The 23,925-nt window shown below is 52.7% G+C and overlaps 2 protein-coding genes across 19 annotated transcripts in view; one reads left to right on the top strand and one right to left on the bottom strand.

Moving 5' to 3' along the window:
• Positions 1-1,471: 1,471 nt before the first annotated feature.
• Positions 1,472-22,451, bottom strand: ANP32A (acidic nuclear phosphoprotein 32 family member A). Of its 3 annotated transcripts, none has more exons than XM_067003500.1 (8): positions 22,257-22,451; positions 8,140-8,289; positions 7,876-7,998; positions 5,999-6,197; positions 5,699-5,797; positions 4,061-4,158; positions 3,083-3,143; positions 1,472-2,882 (listed from the first exon to the last, which is right to left on the bottom strand). In XM_067003500.1, the coding sequence occupies exons 1-8, from the start codon at positions 22,308-22,310 to the stop codon at positions 2,821-2,823; spliced, it is 846 nt and encodes a 281-aa protein (XP_066859601.1). In that variant the 5' UTR covers positions 22,311-22,451; the 3' UTR covers positions 1,472-2,820. The 3 variants fall into 3 exon arrangements, with proteins under 3 accessions (XP_066859601.1, XP_066859602.1, XP_066859603.1); XM_067003501.1 differs by having other exon boundaries at positions 5,699-5,785; XM_067003502.1 differs by lacking the exon at positions 5,699-5,797.
• LOC106043658 (uncharacterized) overlaps positions 22,445-23,925 on the top strand; it is a 23,442-nt gene continuing 21,961 nt past the window's right edge. For 10 of the 16 annotated variants that reach the window (XM_067003514.1, XM_067003513.1, XM_067003512.1 and 7 more), the window contains exons 1-2: positions 22,646-22,869; positions 23,592-23,730. The gene's annotated coding sequence lies outside the window, so the exon portion shown is untranslated. Of the gene's footprint in view, positions 22,580-22,612; positions 22,870-23,591; positions 23,731-23,925 lie in introns of those variants that run through there. The other 6 variants (XR_010834097.1, XR_010834096.1, XM_067003510.1 and 3 more) reach the window with 5 other exon arrangements.

The following is a 23,925-nucleotide window of genomic DNA, read 5'->3' as shown; positions in this document are numbered from 1 at the left end:
CTTCCAGAAAAAAAATGTGAAGTTATCCAACCTTGGGCAAACCTCCTTTTTGTTTTCCATGAAGCCTGATAACTGCCCCCCCCCAGCACCCAGCCCTGCTGGCCTCCAGCTCCCGGCCTCCCCCCTGAGGTCCCCGGAGGATCGGTGCGGGTTTGGGCAGGGCTGAAGAGGGAACGGGGCCCTGCTGCAGTGGGAACGCAGCAAATTCCACCCCTGGGCAGCAAGGGGCTTACTGCTGCAGTTTTCTTTGAAACCTAATTAATTCCAAAGCAGGCTTCGAAACAATTAGCAGCACAAAGAAGTGTCACTTATGACACCTGGGCCATTCGCTGCTTATAAAAATGAAGAGCTTAAGGGTTTCTGAATGCTTCCAAGATAAGCCAGTGGCTTGCTGGAGCCCCCGGGTGACACAGGCTAACCCAAATGTCCCTTCAGCATCACCTCGTGACGCTGCGCCTTCGGCATGCAGAGGGGGGGCACGGAGCTGGGGCGCTCACTTCCAAGTCCACGGCTCGTGCTGCAGGAAAGGTCAGGGCCGGCTGCCGCTGAGTCCTTTGAACAGCTCAAGCGAAAACGTGCACCTTCGGAAAAACGCTTGGAAGTCGAGTTTCCCCAGCATAAAGCCGGACTGAAGCCTTTGAGACCAAGCTGGTTTAGTGTGACCCAAGGGCTCTTTTTGGGTCGTGGCTTTGTTGCTCCTGGGCTTGCCTCTGTGCTGCTATTTGTGACCTGCCCTGCCCGTTTCGGGGCTCGGTTTCACAGCGGCAGGCCCCAGCTGGGGAGGGAGCACCAGTTTACCTGGTTCTCAAAAAAATATATATATATTTTTTTTAAATCCAACCAACCCACAAACCAGCAGCACACCTACAGAAAGACAAACCTTTGCAAAGCGATGCGAGGACGGAGGAGCAGCATGCGACCTTCCGCAGCGTCTCGCTCTCCGGCACGGCACGTAGGCAGGACTTTTAATGCCCACTACACCCCTCACCCCTAACACACTGCTCACCGACAAGAGGAAAACGCACAGACTTAGCTTCGACTGGCAGCAACTGCCCCAGGGGGTGGCGGGTGCCGTAGCCCAGGTCCCAGCCACATGCCCCGGGGCTCGCAGGAACCGTGGGATCTCGCTCGAAATCAAGGCTTTTCCTCTGGGCCTGGGTAAACAGGGACAGGATTAAACAGGCAGCAGAAACGAACACGCCAAGCGTAATATTCGCGGTGGTAACGCAGGGAAAAAAAAAAAACGCTGCTTCTGAAAGAAAAATGGCACGCTGTTATTTACACTAAAGCCGTAAACCTCTCCCTTGGTTGCACCCAACCGTGGCTAAGGGTAGTTTTGCAGAGCAAAACGTATGATCAAGCCACTAAAAATATCGGGGAATTTACCAGGATAACTTACTGAATGCCTTCTTAAAAAGCTATGCAATTCATTCCCAGTGGCCCATTTTACTCAAATAAGCCACAGAAAAAATTGTATAAAAAGATTTATTGAAATTCATCAATGACAAACAGACATAAAACTCAAAGTTTGGCTCTTCTGGGAAAAAAAAAAAAAAAACTGTTGCAAATGTATTTATACAGATGAAATATTGACTAGGAAATACAAGTCACTTCTAAAGCTATTTTAAAGAGGGATATGAAAGTAAAACTGTACATTCACTAGGTATTTTCAGTCATTTTACTGACTTCCACTAGGTAAGAAAATACAATTTTGTATTAGTATCTCGTGCTTGAGTGTATGAAAAGAAACCTCCTACCCTACATGCTGAACTGCCTCCTGTATTTAGGTTTGTAAAAATTTTCAAAGTATATAGCACAAGTGGAAGTAGTTTCTCATCACTTAAAATTGACTAGGTGTTATATATTACAGACCAAAATAGTACACACCTTATTTAAAAGGGTTGAAACATTTTTTTATTACAATTGTCAAATTCATTTCACTAGTAACTCAGGAATTAGGAACACTTTTTATATATATTTATATATATATTTAAATGCCTGCCATTTTCAGTGTATTGGCTATACCCTAGCCAAAAAAAAAAAAAAAAGCAACAAAACAAACAAAGGAAAAAACACAACACATGGGGAAGGAGGGGATTGCAAATTCACCCCACAAACCAGATCCAAAGGAACACCCCAAAACAAAACAAAACAAAAAACAAACAAAAAAGAAAACAAAACAAAACAAAAAAAAAAACATTTGGTCACTATTTACAAACAGCAAAAGAAAAGGTACCTACAAAAGCAGGGAAAGCATTGGCTGAAAATGGCAGTCATTCACGGACAGGCAACAAAGAAATCACTTTATCAATATGCCATTCTCACACCTGTTGCTGTGGAGGGACGCTTTGCCCAGATTTGAAGCATCCCCCAAAAATGCTTACAACGTATTTAGTGACTGGCAGCGGTGGAAAATCCCAACAACCAAGGATATTCGGCTGTCTCAGAACAGAATATGTGTATTTGGGGTATCATCCACTGATCTTAACTTTTTTTTTTTCTTTTGAAAGATGTCCAACTATCCACTCCAATAATAAGAAACAAATTACCACTTGGTTTATACTTACTATTGCAGTTACAGGGACTAAGAGAGGGACAAAAAGAAAAAATTTAAAATGAATAGGAGGAGGAGTGGCAGTAAAAATAGTATTTTATTCCCTTGCCCACCCAGTCTGCTTCTCCCTCTCGTTCCCACAGCAACATTACAATCAGAAAAAAAAAAAAAAAAAAAGAAAAAAAAGGTTGGGGGTGTGGGGAGGGGAAATACAGGGTAAAAACAGTCAAATCACAATAGGAAATTTTCAAAATAGGTTATTCAGTTTAGTCATCTTCATCCCCTTCGTCTTCAGGTTCTCGTTTTCTCTTCTGTCCCCGTTCTTCATCTGAAAAATAAAACACAACTTGAATTATACGGGTGCTCCCACATGTTGCTGAGAAGCTGAACAAGTTCAACAAGCTTCTACTTTGGCAACTGGCTTGCTATCAAAGGAGCAGGAATAAAAACATGAGCCTGCTTTATATATATATACATATATACATATATATATTTAATCTCTAGGAAAAAACTGGATTACTGCCGTACCGGGCTCTTCTTCGTCTTCGTCATCATCTACCTCACCATCGTTATAGCCTTCTTCATCCTCCTAGATTAAAGAAAAAAAAAAGATATTTAAAAAGTTGGTTTCAGCTCAGAACCTTTCACAATTTGGCAATATCCAACAGCATTTTACAACAGAGAGAAAAAGTCCTTGAAGCATCTTAAACAAAAAGCAAACAAGAAGGCAGACACTTCCCACACACTTATATAAGTGTAGTTGCTGGAGTTTTTTTGCAGCAGCATAACTGGACTCCGGCCCATGTTTCATTGCAGAAGGCTGTAGCAGCCACTTCTAGCTTCCACTCCTCAGCAAGTAAATGGTTTCACAGTTCAGCTGCCATGAAGCTGCAAATTTTGCTATGACGTCCTGAGCTTAGCAAAACGCGGTGATTGCTACGGGTGGTCGCCCAGTGGGAGCAGGCGCGTGCTCTGGGGGTAAGGAGAGGTGCAAGATGAGCGGACAGCTCCAGGTTCTGGGAGGCTGGCCTTCAACAGATATTTTAGCCCCATTCCCCGTGGTTCTGCTAAGGGTGAAGTCCCAGCAGAACGCGACCAGCTCACACGCAGCAGCTGGACTCCACTACGAATTCAAGCATCCCGAAGAACCACAAGACGCAGGTACAGGAGGAACCTCGGTCTCGGAGCACGGGGTCGGTAATTCGGGTACCACTCTCTGTGTGTAAATCCAGCCCTCCAGAGGCCCCCACGCTAGGCCTGCAGACGTTCCTGGCGGCACTGGCACCAGCCCAGGCAGCAGAAATGATTTCATGTCAGCGGTCACTAGATGGCAGCTGGCTCATAGACAGGCGCGCCTCAAAGCCACCCCCTGTGACGCTTCTCAGGTTAAAAAAGCAAGCACGCGCATCCCGTACCAAAACCCTCCGGTCTTTGATCCGTTTCTTGCCCAACTATTCCCCGTTAGCGTTCACTCCACACCCGTTATTAGCTGCGTAAAATCCTTACCTCCTCTTCTCCGCTTACGTCCTCCTCTTCTCCTTCCTCCTCTTCCTCCTCATCTTCTTCGTCTTCTACTACCTGAGCGTCATCATCATACTCCTCTTCTACACAGTCAAACAAGATTAACCACTCAGACACTTAAAAGTTTATTTTTTTTCCCAACATTGCCATCTGACATGGAAGCTCCTACCAACACGGGGAGCGAACTGAGAGCATCGCTTTGAGGCAGCGCAGAATTAAAGGCAGCTCTGCAGCTGCTAGGCAGGGCTGGGCAAAGTCCCGTGCCTCTTCAGCCAAGCGACGGGGCAATGTGGCAGCTGTGCCCGTGGTCAGAGCTGCTGCAGGGCCCTGACAAAGTCACAGCAGCCTCAGGAGTGCTTCAGCTGCTCCAGCTCCCACCACTGACGTGCATTTCAGAGCCCGTGGGACATTTGCAGCTCTTCGTCTGCAAGTGTCCATCTGCTCCCAGCAGAGACAGGGCACAACTTTACAAGCCAGCCATGCTCTGGGAGCCCTCCCCGGGGGATGCTCCTCGCCTTTATGCTACCAGAGCAATACAGAAGGGTCACACACGAGCCACCACGTGCATTTAAGCACTTTCCTCTTGGCTGCAAACTCAACGAGCCCAAGCAACAAACCAGGAATGTTTTCCATGCTGTGGGAATGGCGTTTTGGAGCTTTTTCACGCATTGCAACACAGGCTCAGACTTGTGCTCCGAGGAAAAGAACCCACCCCTGCTGAATTTCTGCGCTGCTGGATGACAGCACCCCTCTGCCTGGCACCGCTGCGGCGCTCGCCCCTTTCACCAGGGCTCGCATTCAGCACTCGAGGGAAAAGTGCAAGTCCAGCTATTCTGCTTTTGCTGCGCAGCTGGGTTTGAAGAGTCTAGCAAATTCCCCAAACTCAGCCTGACGCCCATCCAGCCAGCACACTGATGCCTCCGAGTGCAGCCTGCCAGGGAGGCAGAACGGCACCTACATGCACTAGGACGCACAGTTCACTTTCCTAGCATTAAAAAGGTGCTCGCTGCTTCATTACTGCCTTTCACAGAGCTTGCCCCAGGAAAACGTCAGCACTTACCCTCTCCTCTCTTCCACCCCATTCCAACCAGTTCCCTTTCTCTTCATGGATAAGCTATACCCTCCTAGTAATGCCTTGGCTCCTCTACTCGATTCCTCCACTCAACCACTTTGTCCTATGCCCACTCTGCTTCTCCACTCTGCCCTCCTCCATCAGGGTCTACACAACCACACGTGGCTTCCCTGATCGTGTGGTTCCTGCAGCGTTTGTTTGCATCTCATCTTCTCTTACCCATTTCTCCCTTTTGTACTCATCCCCCGATGTTTACTGTTCCCTGAACATTTCCAGCATCTCACTGCTCATCTTACTCCTCCTCCTGGCCCCTTTCTCCTACCACCCTTTCTCTCCCCATTGTTCACTAGAAGTAAGACTCAGAACCTCTCTCAAGCCCTGCCCGTCTCCTTTCCCCTCGTTCCCTCAGAGGACACGGAGGTATTTCTCCTTTACACCGGTCAGGAATGAGCTGCTGGAGGCCCTTCTGCTGCCAACAAGCCGGAGCTGGACACAAAACGCAGCACGTCAGTCCCTCCACTTACGCACACCAAGCAGCACAAGTCACGTACCGTCTTCGTCCTCCTCCTCGTCGTCTAGGCCCTCCACGTAGCCCTCCGCGTCAGAGTCCGGCGCTTCTTTGTCGTCCCGATCTTTCACTAGAGATAAGACTGAGAAAGTAGTTCTTTCAGGCCCTGCCCCTCTCCTTTCCCCTCGTTCCTTCAGAGGACACGGAGGTACGTCTCCTTTACATCACCAGGAGCTGCTGAGAACACCCTTCTCTTGCCAACAAGTCAGAGCTGGAAGCAAAATGCACTAGGCAGCACATCGCTCTTTTAACTTACGCACACCAAGCAGCACAAGTCACGTACCATCTTCATCCTCCTCCTCGTCGTCTAGGCCCTCCACGTAGCCCTCCGCGTCAGAGTCCGGCGCTTCTTTGTCGTCCCGATCGTAGCCATCGAGGTATGTGAGTTGCGGGAGGAGCTTGAATACGTTTTCTCTATAATCGTTCAAGTTGGTTACCTCGCAATTGAAAAGATCTAAACTCTTCAGGTTTTCTAACTTTTTCTGCAAGGGAAAAAAAAAAAAAGCCTCTGAAGCCCAGTGTCGCAATAAACCACTACGAACAGACAATTCGACAGAGTTAACGTGTTCATGAGCTTCCAGGACAAAAGGGGTCATTTCGTTCTCTGCCTCCTAAACTGGGGTGGGACAGAAATCTGCAGCGCCTGGCCACTGCTTCTGCGCTATCTGAGTGGAAAATGCCCTTAAGTTCAGCATCTTGCAAGTGGAAGGCTGAGGTTTGGGAAGAGGTAAGGGCACAAAATCACACGTGCTGTGAGGGACCGAGCTAAGAATAAACAGCGGTCCAGCGAGTTACCCCAAAGGGCAAGGCAAAATATTGGGGCCAGATATATACAGAGTACTATTTTCAGTGGAAAAAGAAACAGCCCATTCTTTAGACACGAGATTTTTACTAGAAGAGATTCTAAAATTTTTGATGATGGCACCTTTGATTCTAGATGGAAAAGAAGGCTTAGAACAGGGAAAAATATTTAATTTATTAAATGTCTTATAAATAAATTCTAATATATTAAATATAAATGTTTTATAAATATTTAATTAATTTATTTTTTGGAGGAAGTGGGCTGCATTGCCAGCAGCACTTCCAAGTACTAGCAATAAAAGCACAAGCAGAGCCGTGAAGGATTTACGTCAGGTCTTATGAACTATCTTCCTTTTGGAGTTTAGCACGCAGAGCAACGGTGATGTCAAGAAAACAAGTCTGAAAGGGGGAGCAGTTACAATCCTCTCTCTCAGTTTAACTGCCCTACTCTCCTCTTCTGCTGGAGGAAAGGCGAGCCAAGATGGGCTCATTGAAAACTGCTCCTTGAGACACTTAGGAGCAAGTATTTGGGAAGCAGGCATGAGCTGAAACTCTTTGTTCCTAGAAAATCAAGGACACGCAAAACCAAAAATTAGGAAGTAGTACCAAGAACCACTCCTAGAACTGACAGCTGAAGGTTTTTGGAACGCCAGCCTGATAAACCTGACCTGTGCACTTGAAATAAGGAGAATAATGGCATTGTAAAACAACGGAGTGTAATGGCAGCGAGCAGGAGAGGTGGTGGGAAGCTGGAGGAAGGAGCTGGAGGCTCAGCGACCGCTGCCCCGCTGGGACAAGCAGGCTGAGAGCACGGCGCTGCGGCTGGTCCTACCAACACCCGCACACCCCACACACCCCGAGCAGAAGCGCTGCCTGTTATTTTAGGCCGAATATTTTGGGGGCGGTGCATCCAGTCCAAGCAGGGACCCTGGCTATGGGAGACAGACCCACGACACGAGCCAGCCGCCAAGGGCCGACTCTCGGTCATTCCCTTCCCTTGGATTACCGCGGTGCAAAGCCGCTGCGCTTCCAAAAGGCGCTGCTTGGGTGAGAGCAGCCTGGGGGCTGTCCCCACTTTGCTTGGGGCCAGGACAGGTCCCCGGGCTGCTCCTGGCAGAGGGCTGGCCGCTAGAGGGAAGCAGCAGCTTGCACTCCCCACCGGGATGCTGCACCCTCGGATGGGTGTCAGCCCCACGGCACGGGCACCAGGCTGCGAGATAAGCACCAGAGCCGGAGGCATCCAGCTGCGAGCTCGTTTGGAATTTCAAAGCCCAAAATATCGTCCCCACCGCGCCAGCACGTTGCCCCTTCTCATCACAAAATCACGTTTTTCTTTCGCTCCACGCCGCGCCGACTTACCAGAGGTTCTATTGTACCGAGATCTTTTATTTTGTTGCCACTTAGATTTAGATGCGTGAGGTTTGGACACTTTTCTGCCAACACTTCCAGTCCTCCTGAGATTCTGTTGTCACTTAGCTCGAGCTGAAAGGCACATAAACATCTTGAGTTTTTAGTGCAAGCATGCATCACAAAGCAGTTTGGTCAGTCATTAATTAAGTTAGGCAAACAACTGTTTTACATGCAGTATATTGCAAAGAGGGAGAGAGAGGGCATGTTGTTTACCTTCTTAAGTTTGTTTAACTTTGGTAAGTTTGCAACTGAGGTTAAGCCTACGTTGATTGTACTTAAGAATTCCAGCTCTTCGAACTCATCTGTAAGGCCTTCGATTTTGCCTTCGTATGACCTGCAGTTGTCAAGAACGAGTTCTTTAACCTGGAAAAAAGAGCAATGCAAAAACCCGTGTGAGAACCCCCGCGCGGGGAATAAAGATTTCAACTCCCAAGCAAAGGACGACACAGCTCAGGCGAAAATGAAAGGTATTCCATCAAGTTGGCAAGTATGCAAAAGGTTATCTCCCGGCTCTGAGCCCTCATTTTGCCAGCATGCCAGGTTAGCAGCGTTTCAAGAACACGGTTATTTGGCTTTGCTTCAGCCGCTCACCTTCGTGTTGTGCTATAAATGGCGGAACCAAGTCAGAAACATTAATCCTGGCTTGAGTTATTTGGTTGTTAGGAGTAGGCCCGTCTTTGGTAAACGCGGGCAAAAAGCACTCCAAAAAAATACGAAAAGAGGATTTTTAAACTAACCTACCACTCCGACACCGTACCAGTAGCGTGCTGTCACACCGTGTCACCGCTCGTTAAAATAGCTTCCTGCTCCATGCAAGAACTGTTCGGGCTTTTCAGGCGTGCCGAGACCAGTGGCTGCTCAGGCAGCCCCGAAACCCAAAGGTGGGCACGGGCAAACCTAACCCGGACCCCCCGAGTCTGCCCCAGCCCCTCCTGTTAGGGCTGCCCCACTGCACTTTAGGTGAAGACACGCTCCAAGGAGGTGACTGCTTTCCTGGGGAATTACAAGGTGCGATCCACACGACGCTGGCAGGGGAAGTTTAGGCACTGTAGCTGCTGCTGGGGAAGCATACCCCCCTTTCTTATCTCCCCTGCCCCATTGCAGCCAGGAGGTTCAACAGGAGGGGTGAGATAATGTCCTGCGGGCCTGAGCAGCAAAGGGCCTGCCAGGCAGGGCTTTTTCTTTAAAAAAAAAAAAAAAAAAAAGAAAGAGAAAAAGAAAAAAAACCATCACTGCCCTTTTTTGCAGGTGCTATCTTTAACGGACACAGAACAACAGCATCGATGCAAAAGAAGCCGAACGGGCCCCACCCCGAGCAGAACTGCGGGTTTCACCCCAGGGCCGGGGCAGCCCTGCAGGAGCAGCAGAGCTTGGACGGGCTTTTTTGGGCTCTCCGTCAGCTCTGCCCCGAGCGCTGTGACTCCACAGGAAGGCCTCACCCACGGGAGGATATTCAGACGTTTTCATACCCAATGAGGAATTTCTGGGGGTTACTTTCTGCCCGGCACGCAAATAAATACCCAGAGCGCCACGTCCCGCTGCGTGCGCCGCAGCCGCCGGAGCAGCCCCGAGCACCGGGCTTCGTTTCGAGGCCTGGAGGAGGAAGAGGACGCTGCTGTTCGCAGAGAGGACGGGATAAAAGGAAGTTTGCAAAAAAGGGTGTATGTAGAAACATGAAGCAACTGTTCAGTTCGCACCAAGGACAGTTAATATGCAAATATTTAATTTTCTTCATTTTTTGTTATCGCTGTAGTGCCGCTGCACGGAGGAGAACCCTGTGTAGTTTTACAGCTCCAAATAACATCCCTACATTTCTAATTAAATCCCAAGCGCTGAAGTCAATAGGGAAGTCAGCCCAAAGCAACACGAGAGCACAAGTGATTCATTGAGAGTAGGAGGATCGGAGTTAGACAGGAAATACGTTTTCCAAGACTCCACAATTTTCCTAGAAGAATTATGATAGGGAATGGCTACACAAAAGTCTCCCAGCAGAATTTCAGGCTGGTTAGAAGAAACCAAGGAACGAGTCAGATGCTCCAGCTCCCACATACGTCTATTCCACTGAAAGGCGAAACAAACCAAAGAAAAAATTGAAATTTAGATGGTAGGAAAGCTGATTAAAGGCAAATATGCCTATCTCCCTGCTGTAACAGTATTTAAGTATCAGGGTCCTCCAGCGAGATCAGCTCAGGGGCAGACGCACTCAGCTGTCTCAAACATCTGCTTCACACACACACAGAGCTCCCGCCAAAAAAAAAAAAAAGGAAAAAAATTTAAAAAACGAAATAAAAGAAGCCCCACCCCGGAGCCAAGCCTCCCAGCAGCGCATCTGCGCCTATCTGCCCCCGTCCTCGCCCCGTTATCTGCGGGGGCAGCGCGGGGCCAGCGCCCACCTCCCGGGGGGGGCTCGGGGATCGGCTCCCCTCCATCCCCACGGCCCCGTGCAAAGGCCCAAGAAGGAAATTTGTGACAGCACGGTGGCAGAAAAAGCCAACTGGCTTCTACTTGTAGGTTGCTGCTTTCAGGGCAGGACCGCTGTTTGCTCTCTGCCCTTCAGGAGCTCCGGTTCTGACACCGAAGCGCACCGCTCTCTTCTTTGCCGTGCCCAGAACCGAGACACCAGGCACGAGTTCAGCCAAAGCAGCTCCATGGGGAAGCTCCCAGGGAATAAAACCGGTTTGCAAGGGGTCGAAGGCTCGCTCGCATCCAAGGGCTCCATCAGGGAACGGCAGCGTGGGCCGCGAGCGCTCCAGCAGCGTTATTTCGGGGCTCGCGGGCCGGAGGTGCCCCAGCACACCGAGTCGCTCCTGACGGCACGGCACACAGAGCAGAGCTCACGGCAGACCCAAAATGGCCTTATATTTATTCCAGGAGTCAGGGATCCTACGGCAAGCACCCACGTGAGAATAAGGATGAAGGGAAGCACGGCTCCTCCCGGCTTCACTGCGACGCGCGCTCCCCGTGCCATCGCAGCCAGTCCTTCCCCCCGCAGTGACGACTGCCACCAGCTCAGACGGTTTTTGTAAGTATTAAAGACACCTTCAGCAACTCGCCCACGTCTCCTTAGGACTCGTTATTTGGTGACTGATGAGTATTTGGCGATTAACGGGAGCCCGCCAGGCAGCGACATCCCGTCGGTGAGCAGGCACGGCCCTTGGAGGCCCCTCGGGTTATCAGTGGGACGCTTTTCCAGCTTGCTGGCTGCCAGGCAGGTCTGCCCCCAAACTTTGCCCCCTTCTGAGGGTGCTGGGCCCTATTTGAGGACGGCCCAGGACAGCCTCAACAGAGAAACAAGCATGGATGTAACTGGGAGTGTAGGGAGGAGAAGCCCAAAGCGACCTTAGTGAGGCCACATTCCACCCGAAACAACTCACCGCCACAGACGTATGACACAGGGACTGCAAACCCGTTCCTCCTCCGCATTCAGAAATCTGCATAATTTTCAGGAAAATCCCGGCCCCCGAATCACTCTCTGAACATCCACTGAACTTCGCAGGAACGCCCTGTCAAGGCGCAGTGCGGCTGCGGCTTCTGTACGCGCCGTCCCTCCTATTCTGTCACCGAATCCCAGAACAAGCCTCTGCCTGACGCGAGCCAGCGCCCTCCCGGGGCCTTCCCGCAAACTGGAGCGAGACGAGCGGCCCTCAGCAGGTCCGAGGCGCCGCGGCTGCGTCCCGCCGCAGCCCTCGTGACGAGGGGTACGGGCGCGCAGAGGGAACCCAGGGCAGCAGCCGACCTCGTGGGGAGAGGCAGGCGGAGGTGCCGGGGCCCTGACCCGACGTGCAGCAGCCGCGCGCGGCCAGGCCCAGCGCCACCGACGCCACGACGCGTTAAGCTACTCGAAGCGCTAATGGGAGCGGGCACCAATTTAGGAGCAAGGCAGACCATACGACCCGTGCTCGTCTTTCCTCCCTCCTCTCCAAAACTGCTCGGTAGCGGGGAAGAGCGGAAGAGCACCGCGCCAGAGGCGGCCAGCCACCGCAAATAACGCTGCCGCGCTCACCTCAGCAGCCGAGGGGGCACCCGCAGGCGCCTAGCAGAAAACCTAACGCGGGCGCAGCTCGGCCGGGTCCTGCCGTAACAGCCGTGCCTTCAGCAGCACCGGTGGCACACGAGGCACCGTCCCTGCCCCGGGTAAGGGACACCCTGCGCTGTCCAGCTGGCAGCGCTGCCTCGGCCTCGCCGCCCTCGCAGGTGCTTCCTGGACGTCTGCGCCTTTCTGCCGGAGCGTTGCTCTGCGGTTTGCTGGTATCGGGGCCTTAGCACTCAGCGGCAACAGGCGTGCACACGGGGGGATCGCGGCTTCTTCAGCAGAGCCTTCGGATGGCGAGCCTCGGGCTTCTCGTCCCGCGGTCGTCCTGGTTGCTGTTTCCGACGGTCTCAGACGCCTTCGGATCGTGACATCGGGCTGCCGGTAAGGCGCTGTGCTGCCAGCTGCGGACTGCAGCATCCCCTGCACCTCTCCAGGACTTCCCTGCCATCACAGCGCCTTGCTGCCTGCTCGATAACCGGGGGCTGTCTCCCAGCACGGGTACCGCATCGAGCTGTATTCCCAACCACACAGAGGATCCTTAACAGAGCCCCGGTGCGTACTGCGAGGCTCCAGCTTATTCCTGGGGCAAGCACGGGCAGCCACATGGAAGCAGCCACTGGGTTTCATGGGAGCCTCAGCAAGGAGATCACAGCTCCCTGCACATGCAGGTACGGGGCAGACCCTCCTTCCCCTGCCTGCCTCCTCCACGCTCTGGAAGTGACCGTACTCCTGCGATATCACCGCGCGCGAGCAGCGGAATTCAGTTACACACGGACGGCCACCATGCAGCACAAGTTAGCGCCTTAACCTTTAGTCTACACTCCCACAGCAGCACGTAAAACAGAAGAGCCTCTGCTTCCAGAAAGCCTGCAGCCCATGGGCTGCGAGAGCCAGGGAAGCGGGACTTGGGTCCTGAACCCAGGTCCGTGGCTGAAGGCTTCGCAGCGTGGTGGAAGGACACAGCTGTGAAGACAGCTTTTCAACAATTAAAGGCGAATTTCCAAGTACCGTTCTGCTGGCTTTACAAGCAGGAACAGGGAAGGCTGTAACATCTCATCTCCAGCACAACGGATGGGATGCTTTTGAAGTGCACGTTGTATATGGTACCTCAAGGACAGGGATATCCCACTCTGCAGCATTTTAACCCAAAAAAACTGGTAAAGAAGAGGGCGTTAGCTCCGTTTTGCACTGCTTCCAACCAAACGAGCTGGGGAACGTTGAGAGAAGTCCTTTGTACTTCTTAACCCAACGGAAACTTCATCTGGAGGAGGGCAGAGCTGTGGAAAGCAGGGAGGGAAGAAGAAGGGAATCCTGCTGTGCCAAGTGGAAGCCAAGTCCAAAGGACTTTTGAAAGCAGAGTTTTGTTTTTTTCAGTTGTACAAACGTTTCTTCAAGACACTTGGGTTTCTGTCTTTGGGTTTGTTTTCTTTTTTGTCTCAGAAGCGTACATAGCGTGTGCAAAGCCCTGCATCGCCCCATGGTAAAGACCGAGCACGACCTTTGCTGCCTGTTGTAACCAGAGTGCCAAAAAACTGGGCTCCTCCTGTGCTTACGCTGTGTTCTGGATCTGTTCTCACGCAGAGCTGGGGATCCTCGAGCAGAAACGGATCTCCTTAGGTTTCTGTTCCACTCGGTTTGTGCCTCAAAGCTCCAGAGAAGCCAACCACCCATGGTCAAGACGCTCTCGTTTGCTGGGGGCAGAATGGGTTTGACAAGGCTCAAGACACTGCCCAAGGCTCGCAAGGAGCCCAATGTTCACGTGGAGCTGCCCGGGGATGGCAGGATGTTTTCCGCGCTCAACTTTAACAAGCTTCTCCCAAAGTTACTTCTGGAAGAAGTTAAACGTTGCAAAAATTTTCATTTCAGGTACTACCTGCAATGTGATCAGGCCAAAAATGCTTGAGCAAAACATTTCATTCGGTACCTTGTGCTAACAGAACTGCTCTGAAGGCACAAAGACACGGTAACTTCTGCTCTCGGATGGTCACCGAAAGGTAACCTAAAGACCCGACTTTATTTTTTTATTTAGATAAAGACAGCACGTAAACACGCCATTTGCCAGCTGCATGGAGGACAGATCCTCAGCCACCCGAGAGCACCCCGTGGTACCAGCACGGAGCAGAGCATGGCCAAGCTCATCTCGTGGTGGAACACGGCGGGAGATGGAGGAACGCGGCACAACCTCTAACCCGATGTGGAGCACGCCGATGAAGGCGTACCCGAATTGCTGCTCGGCCTCCCCAGGCTGGCTGCAGAACCCGGCTGTGCCCCCCCCTGCCCCTGGCACGCTGCCTGCGTGCAGGGAGGGAGGGAAGCAGGTGGCAGGGCACCCGCTGCCTCCTGGCGTCCTGCCACCGGGATTCCCCATCGGCAGCTCGGGATCGCCCGGCGGAGACGCTCAGGGCGAGGACTGAGCCACACGTAGAGTATTTCCTACCACGAATTTAACAGGGAAGGGAAAATTCGATAGCGTTGGCGTCGTCTGACCCGCCGGCCAACAAACGCGTGGCAGAATGAAACTCATGGGCACCAGCTACAGGTGACAGCCGTAAAGGTTGATTTTGTTGGTTTTTTTCCCCCTTTACCAAACCAGTGTTTTACCTTGGATTTTGATATGTCCCCCTCAAGGTTTTATTATGAGCAGCTGAGATGCGATAAATAGATTTTACTCACTTGCAGTACGTCTTAAACTCTGAAAGCCACCTAGCCAGCTACCAGGTACCTTGCACAGGCTCTGGTCAATCTGCAAATCCTGGGGCAGGGAGAAACGCTGCTCAAAGTACGGCCACAAAACACAAACCATCCCCCTTTTGGTACTACACGATTCACTGACGCTGAGCAGAGCCCTTTCCACTGCAGCCTGGTCCGACGGCAACCCACTCCATGTCCAGTTATCTTGCCTATTTTGTATGAGATCACGTGAATTTACCATTGGGCTTCAAAATTCATCTAGGGTTTCTCCGAATGATGTAACCCCAAGCTTTCGTATTTGAATTCCTCTTCTGCGTATCTTTCCCAGGAATTCCCTCAGATTTTAGAGAACAAAAGAACTTCCGATATCACACCAACGCGGTTTAGGTAACTGGCATTTTTCAACGACAGCATCAATACGCATGGACGTTTTTCGCTAGAAGCAGCAGCGTGCATTAACAACCACACGACGAAGAAACTCCGAACATTTTCTAGGTTACAGTTCGGCAGTTTTCCAACCTCACCCTTCCAGCACTAAGCTCTGCTGGCAAGGAGTGCCCATGGGGATGAGGGGCTGTGCACCAGCCCCAACACCAGAAGCAGCATGCGGCCATCAACACGGCACCGCACCTGGGACAAGTGACCGGGGAACAGCAAAAAAAAACATTTGCCCAGGGACCAAGAACAACCCAGTGACCACACGGGCACCACTGCGGGCTGCTGGCCCGGCCCTGGCTCTAGCAGTTTGCTGAATATTGCTGTACACAAGCGCGATGTGATGCAACAAGAGCGGCTGAAAGCCACCTTTTAAACTCCTAGGCTGAAGACAGCGCCATGCTAGGGATCCCCACCTGAAAGCCGGGCTTCGTTTATGCCTGCTCCCACGAGGCTGGGCGCAGCAGGACCTCCTCCTGGCCACACCACAGTGCCAGGGCCCCTGCCTCTCCTCTGCCCCAGCAAAAGGGAGGGAGCAGGGCAAGAGCGACGGGGAAACACGTGCCTTTTCTTTTCAAAGTCTTTGTAACTGAAGCTACTCACTCTTCAGAGGAAGCATAAGGCTACTTGCATAGCTCAGAAAAATCTGGCTGAATAGCGATGCATTTACTTCTTCTACCCTCTGATGTTTTATACACCACAGCCATAAGCCCTGAGAGCAACTAACACAGCTCCAACGCCCCTTCACTCTGCTCCTGCCAGAAACCTCCTGCTCCAAGTAAAACACATAAGCGGCAGAAGGGGTAAGAGTCGTCGCGGTTCTGAATGCACCTCACACCCGTATCTAATTACGAAGCCTTTCCAGTACTCCAAAACTTCCAGAGCAGATAACCTGCTGCCGCCTTCCTCAAGGAACAGCCCCCCCAGCCAAGAAACCCCATGAGTCACATAAACACACTTCCACACGTTTACAAGGGTCACTACAGCCATATGCATAAGCAGCACGCTAATTAATAAATCAGGAACAGACTTTGGGGACACAAAAAGCTGTTCCGTTCAAAAGCAAGCCACTGGCTTCCATTTGGGTTTCTCCTGCTAGCAGCAAAACTCTGAAAAGACCCCAAACATTTATTTAGACAGAGGCTCATAAGTGATTAAACTGCTCGATCTTTACACTAAATGCTTTTTAAATTTAACAGTGATGCTGGTTTCTTCTTCTTTTTCAATAGATAGTGTCACCTATTAGCTGAGCACCCGGCTCTGCCCTTGGCTGGGGTGGCTGCACGCGGGTCACTGCAGCTCCACGTCTCGGTTTGTTCGAGTTCCTGACAGCACGTCCAGCCGTCAGCCAACAGACCAGGACCGAAAGAGATGGCATTGCACCTTCCCTTTGAAAATCCTTCGGTTAGAAGCGATACGTACTGAGCTGAACCACTTCGCCTTGTTCAGCCGCGCGTGCTCCACGCTGCCCTCGGACGACGTAGGGACGCGCATAAAGAAGGAACGCTGGCTTAAATTAACACCGGCTTCAAGAGCCGAACAGTTGATACAGAAAGCAGGCTCTGAAGATGTCAGCTGCTGCAGAATGCGTTAGCAAATCATGCCAGCAAGAGATAAGCTTTTCCTAGCTCTTTTATGGCTTTGGAGGGAAAGTGTTTGATAGACCAAGCCAATGGACGAGTGAGTGCTGCAATAGAGAGGACAACTTTTACTCGGGGCTGTGAAGGCAAACCACTGAGGCTTTTTTTTTTTTTTTTAATATTTCAAAGGTCATCCTTACATATGCAAGGGCTTCACGACCGATTCTATCAACTTAGTCAAAAAGTACAGGCGACGTATTTACTGACTGTTTTGTCTGACTGATAGCCGAGCGAGAGGCCAGGACCACCTCCCTAGGGCACCATCCCCACCCCTGCCACGTGTCTCATTCATTCATTCAAGCATCCACTCGTATTTTGCAGGTCCAGCTCTTCTCAGGCTTCTCCAGCTCTGCAATTCCTGTACCTGTAAGGCGGGAGGACGTGGGGGAGGAAGGAGTAATCCACGGAAAGAACGAAGTGGGAAGAGCTACTCGACATCAGCCTTCTGGGCCGTAAACATTGAAGAAAACCACTAATAATTATACCACCATTTAAATGAACAATTAAAGATGCATCACTGGCATAGATAATACGGTCTTTTAAATACAGTGGAAATTAAGGTGAAGTCCTCAATCCCTGCGTGTAAGTAATGTTACTTTAAAACTGTCAGAAGTTCTGGGTGTAGGTTTTGAGGAAGGTATATCCTACCCATTGATACATAGTGCACAAATCCTGCTGCAAGGATAGTTACGCTTGACTCAGCCACATCACCTATACCGTACGAAGTTTGGACTAAGCAGCTTTTTTTCCCCTCACGTCAACCTTGTTTCTTCAGAAGATGCATTTCCTGATGGCTTACAGTACAATTACACCATTTAAAATCCAGCTATTTCTCTTCTTACTTCATTTTTATTAAGCCAGTTACAAAATAAATAAAATTTAAAAAAAGTTCTGGATACAAAATCATTTGTATGGTTCAGGTGTGTAACTGTGACCGCACTTCAGATATTGCTAATATTAGATAATAGATAAAAGCTACCTCTGTTATATTTACGCCCTGCTGTCAGCTACCTAAGTGGTTAAATGATTGAAGTCTACAAAAATCCACGATAACCTGCACGTGCCGCATACTTTGTATGTGCTGATCCCGTGGCACCCTAGACACTACCACGCAACCCACTTGTCCCACTTTGTAACAAACCTGGAGTAGATCCCCTTTCCACCCATAGGTGGTTCAGGTGGGGGAAGAATAAGAATGTGGGTATCTGTGCCCATTTACAGTACCCCAGCTTCTTTAAAATGCAGGTCTTTAAAGGGATGTGTATCCCTTTAAACTCTTTACTGTTATTATGAGCATCACACCAAGGAACTAGCTTGGGGAAAGAGCTTTTTATTTATATTCTTCATATGCGAGCACACTTTGCATAGATGCTTGCACTGTATTTCCCTTCAGCGTTAAAACCTACAGATAACCAGTGAGAAATCAGAATTCAAATAAGCTTTAAAGTGCAACAAAGAGTTGGAAGAACTGTAAGAAATACCCAGTGCTGCAGTCAGTATTTTATCACTGTCACAATTTTGAGCTGATAAAGCTCCTTTCAAAAGCAGCGTTCAATCCTCAGACTAAATGAACCAGCATGGTAGCTCTAAACCACCGGAGTTTTGTGCATCATTTCAAAAACGTACCTCTGCGTCCCGCAGCCAAGGAGTCCCCCTCGGTACCGACCTTGTTTTACTGCCTCTGCGTGGTACTGATCGAGCTACGTACACTGGGAATGAAGAGGAACCCCCTCGAGTGTGCCCAGGTGAGCATCCTCTCTGTGGAGGTCAGTGCTTATTCCACTACTGGCTGATGGTCTGGAGGAAACGCACGTGAAAAAGTTGTATCTGGCCAATTTCTGGCAGGCAGGGACATGTGACAGGAGACTACAGCGATATGATCAGCAAAGTGCCAAAAGCTGAGTGCACTACCGTAAGTGACCATGTAATGTAATGGGTTAAAGAAATTGAAATAACCGGGCTGGGAGTAGATGTGAAAGCTCAACTGTGGCGGTACAGCACAAATTTCATGCACCCGAACCAGAGATTTCTCACCAACATACACAAAACCACAACCAAGTTTCTGATGCTGTGTAACCCCAGACCTCTCACCAACAATGAATTCATCTAAAAACGAAGTGAGGAAAAAAAACACAACCCAGCAAAAAAAAGAGTCTGAGGAAGAAATAGCTACTATACAATCCACTTTGAGACACTTATATTACATTTTATTAGCTAACATGTAACCTTACAGGGTTATATGACTTAGCAGCTGAAGTATTACATAGTATTCTACATGAGGACTGTATTAGCTAACCCAAGGCATAAAATAGTCCGTAAGAGCAGAAAGAACCCCAACACCTTATCGACATCCTCTTACCTAACCTTGATTTACAAAAAGTTCTGATCCTGCAAGCTCTGATAATGGATTAAATAGGAGATGTATGGCAAAAGTTGAGCACGTATAGGGCAGAAGCTCCAGAAGAAGTAAATACACTTCTACTTGTGCAGTTATTTCCACCAAGATTTATATATGTTACACTTAAAACTTTGAAAAGGATGATCGTTCACAGATCACACAAGAAACACTGTGCATTTATCAAAACAAAGACTAACACAAGCAATTTACAGAACCGTCCTGTTCATGCCCAAAGACTTACAGAAATCCGTAAATAAATGACACCTGGCACTAGACCTGCTTCTAAAGCTCAAACAACTCATCTAAAGCATGAGACGGATTCAGCTGAGTTATTTTAATGGGGACTTTAGAGAAACAGACTTCAAACTGCACCCTTAGCTCTCCCCAGCGCAGCAGCACGTGCACGCGTCTGTAATCAATGCTCGTACAAAGCTGATCGTAAACAGAGCGGCGTTCCCAAACGGCATCGCCCCCCTGTAGGAAACCAGAAGCATTTACTCTTGTAATGGACGTGATGGACCAACGGACCTTGGCAGGACTGATGTGCACAACTCAGTGACAGAACTAAAGGCTGACAGGTTAAAAAAACAAGCAAACAAACAAAAAACAGGTTAACCAAGCACTGTTTTACAACCCACTGGTGGATGTTTCTCAGCTGCAGGGGAACAGAGAAACACCACCAAACCGGGGCTCTCTCCGCTTGCTTTTGCATAAGTCCGAACTGAACAAAACCCAGATGTGTGTTTGGGGGGAGGGCACTGTCCAGAAAGCATTAAGGAAAAGGATTAAGTCTTTGGACTGTGGGTCTGCTTAAAATGATGAACAAGCCTCCGGCATCACACGCGTGAGGCAGCGAGACGCAAAAAGTAAAACCAAAAATAATAATAATTAAAAAAAAAGATAAAAAACTGCCTTAAAAAGATTTAAAAATATATTAAAAGGGTGGGGGGAAAAAAAAAAAAAAAGCAAAGCGGAGACCTACCTTCCCGCCGGGCCCTGCCCAGAAGAAGGCGTTTTCCCGGCTCACGGCCGCAGCGCCCCCCGCCCCAGCGCCCCCCCGGGCGGGCCGTGCGGCCCCCCCCCGAGCCCGGGGGGGTGGGTTTGAAAAAAAAATAACGCTAAAAGGTTCGGAGAAGGCGGCGGGGGGGGGTGATTTTACCCCTCGGGGCTCGTCCCGCCGCCGCCGCCGCGGCTCGTTGTCAGAGCCCGGCGACAGCGGCGACAAAATGGCAGGCGCGGCGGCCGCCCGTCATGTCGGAGCCGCCGCCGCCCGGCCGCCCCCCGCCGCCCTCCGGTCGCTGAGGGGAGAAGCCCGGCCCCGCTCCGCCGCTGCCACCCGGCCCGGCCCGGCCTCGCCGCCTTCCTCCTCCTCCTCCTCCTCCTCCTCCTCCTCAGCGGCGGCGGCTCGGGAGGGGAGGACACAACATGGCGCCGCGTCCTACTTGCGCTGCGCCGTGGCGCTGCCGACGCCAGGAGCCGCGGCCGGGAGCGGCTCGGCCGGGAAGGGGGGCGCAGGGGGGCCCGGCACCGGCCCGGTTGAGGCGGCGGAGGGCGGGCGGCTCCCCCCCCCCCCCCGGCCCCCCAACAATGAGCCCCGAGGGCCGGCCAGGGCCGCACCTCGCCGGGGCCGGCGGCGTGTGCCGCTACGGCGGGCGGGCGGGCGGGCGCCCTCCTCCTCCTCCTCCTCCTCCTCCCGCCGCCGCCGCTCGCCCAGGACTTTTTAAAGTTTAAAGAGCAGGTTACATAAATCTGCCCGCCTTTGTCCCCTCAGACGTCGCGCTGGCCACCGAAAAGCCGCGGGGCCGCGTTCCAGCCGCCTGCCTCCGCCCTCCCCCGGGCGCCTCCCGGAGAGGTACGTTCCCCTCCCCGGCCCCGGCCCCGGCTCCAGCCCCGGGCCCCGCTCCGGGGCACCCCCGCGGGCCCTTCTCCAGCCGCCCCGAGGCGTGTGTCCCCCCTCCGGGACACCGAGGGGCCGGGGCAGCCCCCGCCGCCCTCAACACCCCCCCCCTCCCCGGGCTGAGGAACGGGGGCTGGGGGGGGGGGGGGGGGGGGGTGCCGGGACCCCCGCTCCGCGCCCCGGGTTCGAGCCCCGGCCCTGCCGCCGCCGCCGCCCGCCGGAGCGGGGCCCGGGGCCCGGCCGCATCTGGGCACCCCCCCCGGCCGCGGACTATTTTCGTCCTGACAAAGTTTCTCGCCGCCGTTTATTCGGGGAAGGCGCCGAACACAACAAGCCCCGAAGTCCAGCCCCGAAGGGGGGGAAAAAAAAAAAAGAGGGGGGGTGGGGGGGGGCAAAATGGGGAGGGGAGGGAGAAAATTAAAAAAAGGGGAAAAAATAAACAAGAAAAAACACGCACACACACACATCCAGCCTTTTTGTGCGTGTGTGTGTGTGTGTGCGGGGATGGAGGGGGTGGAGAGTGCATTTATTTCTTGCAATATTTTTTATTCCGCGCTCACACTACGGGCAGCGATACCAGACCTCTAAAAACGCTAAGTATTTGCTTAAAATTCTTTTCTTTTATCTTCTCAGCATCTGGAGAGAGGGAGAGAGAGAGAAAGGGCGCGTTCATGAGGACTACAAAGTTACAAATATGGCTCCCCAGTCTCTCCTGCCTGATCACCGCACAGAAACGAAGACGCACTTCAAACTAAAACCCTTCGCAACTCGCTCGCAGCCCCTGCCTGCGCTCCCTGCCCAGCGCCCGGTACAAATATCCGCGAACTAACCACGCCGGAGAGGAGCACCAACTTATTTTTATTTCATGCACCGCGAGCCCCCGTTAACGCGTCTCGCGCCGGCGGGGCGAGGAGCAGCCCCGCAGGTCCCCGTGTCCGCGTGTCCCCCCCCCCCGTAAAGCACAAGGCGGGCGCCCCCCGGTCCCCCCCCCCCCCCGCCCCGAACCGGGCACCGGGCACGGCCGCGCACAGGTAGGCACCTCAAGGGCAGCAGCGGCCCTGCCGCCTTCCCCCCCGCCGCCCCCTCCCCGATCGCACCGCACGTTTTCGATGCTTTTTTTTTTTTTTTTCTCTCTCCTCTCTCCCCCCCCCCCCCCCCAAAAAAAAAAAATCATCATCATCATCATCAAATAAAACGTGGGATGGATTTTTTTTTTTTTTTTTTGGCGTTGCTTACATCTGAGGGCGTCCTGTTCCGCAGCTCTAAGTGGATCCTTTTCTTCATGTCCATGGCCGCGGCTGGCGGGAGGCGCTCGCTGTGCCCGGCTCCGCTGGCGTGGTGACCCCGCTGCAGACCCCCCCCTCCCGAGGCCGGTGCCGGGAGGACTCGGAGGGCTCCACCAGCTCCGCTCGGAACCCCGAGCCCAGCGCCGCGGCGAACACTAACCTGATAACTGCGGAGGCGGGCGCTCCCGGGGGCTCCGGCTTGACTGACGCCTCCCTCCGCCAATCGACGCCCGGCGCCGCGAGGCCCGAGCCAATAGGAGAGGACGAGGGGAGGTGGGAGCCAATAGGGGAACGGCGCAGCCGGCCAGGGGGACAGCCCGGCTGGGAGCGGAGCCTCATTCCGCGCTGGGGGCTGATGGGGAAGGAGCGGCGGCGGCGGAGGCTCGGCGGCGGCGGCGGGCACGGGGCGCGCTGCTTCCCCCCCCCCCCCTCCCCTCCTCGGCCCCCTCCGCTCCCCGCCTGCCGGCTCCGGGGGGAGGCGCCGCGCTGTGGGGCGGGGAGCGGAGCCGGAGCTGGAGCCGGAGCCGCCCGGGCAGGGGCGCGCAGCCAGGAGGGAGGGAAAGGTGCGGAGCGGGGCGGTGGGGGGGGGGGCGCTGTTCTCCTCAGCGGCCGCCATGAGGGGAGGGAGAGGAGGAGAAGGGGGCTGGGGGGTGAGGGGGGGGGCGGTTTGGAGGGTGCTGGTGGTCGGGTGAGGAGCGGGGGGAGCCTGGGGGCGTCTGAGGGGGTCCGGGGGGGGGGGCTGAGGGGGATTAGAGGGGGCCTGGGGGGGTTCTGAGGGGGCTACAGGGGTTGAGGGAGCCCTGAGGGGGCTGCGGGGAGCCTGAGGGGGCGCTGAGGGCACCAGGGAAGGGGCCCCGGCGGTGTTCGCAGCCTCTCTGGGTGCCGGCGACACCCGCGGCCTCGCCGCCCGGCCCCCGTTATGCAGGCGGCGGTGGCGGCCCCGCGGCCGGGGGGGGCTCGCAGCGAGGTGCCAAGCACGCCCCGGCGGGGCTCGCTGCCCGCCCCCGGCCTCGGATCCGCTGGCTCCTGGCGCTGCCCAAGCCCCAGGCTCGCTTGGTGCCGTGGAGGTGAGGCCGGCTTCCTCAGGCCACGGGGGCTGCTGGCAGAGAGAGGTGAAATCGCTTCGTGCCCCCGCCGGGCCCTGCGTGCGGTCGCCGATGTTTCGGTGGGCTTGCCAGGTGGTTGGGAATGACAGAGGGCTGCAAAAACCCTTCGCAGTTCTTCGAAACGCTTGATACTTGTCATCTTTTCTTGATAACAAGGTTGTCTTATCAAAATATTCCAGGGTGTAGGATGGAAACTCGTATATACATAACTACCTACGTCGTCTGTGGGTGAGCTGGAATGGATGCACTGGACGGCTAAGCGCAAATTCTGCGGGAGCGTGAGAGCTGGCAGAAAGGTCAAGATGGATCCAGCTTCAGGTAAAAAATATAACTTCTTGTTCACTAGTGTTTTGCAGCAGGTTAATATTTTTGTGTGGCGGTTTAGAGCCTCTTTATGGTTTAGCTGTTAGAGCCATTGGATTTCTGCTTTGTCTGTGGCATGGAAAAGTCGTCATTTTATTTATTGTTCCGTGGTGCTGTCTTCAACGTACTAAAAGGTACTGCGGTGGTTTT

The sequence above is a fragment of the Anser cygnoides genome, chromosome 11 (genome assembly GCF_040182565.1).
Source record: "Anser cygnoides isolate HZ-2024a breed goose chromosome 11, Taihu_goose_T2T_genome, whole genome shotgun sequence".
NCBI classification, from domain to species: domain Eukaryota; kingdom Metazoa; phylum Chordata; class Aves; order Anseriformes; family Anatidae; genus Anser; species Anser cygnoides.
The sequence above is the reverse complement of the archived record's forward strand: the minus strand, read 5'-3'. Positions and strand labels throughout refer to the sequence as shown.

Bases quoted from the DNA above. Each gene is read 5' to 3' on its own strand.
- ANP32A (XM_067003500.1), bottom strand. From the start codon at position 22,310: ATGGACATGAAGAAAAGGATCCACTTAGAGCTGCGGAACAGGACGCCC. The intron at 8,290-22,256 runs GTAAGCAACGCC...TCTTTTTTCCAG, and splicing joins GGAACAGGACGCCCTCAGAT to GTTAAAGAACTCGTTCTTGA. The intron at 6,198-7,875 runs GTAAGTCGGCGC...TTTCCCTTGCAG, and splicing joins TCGGTACAATAGAACCTCTG to AAAAAGTTAGAAAACCTGAA.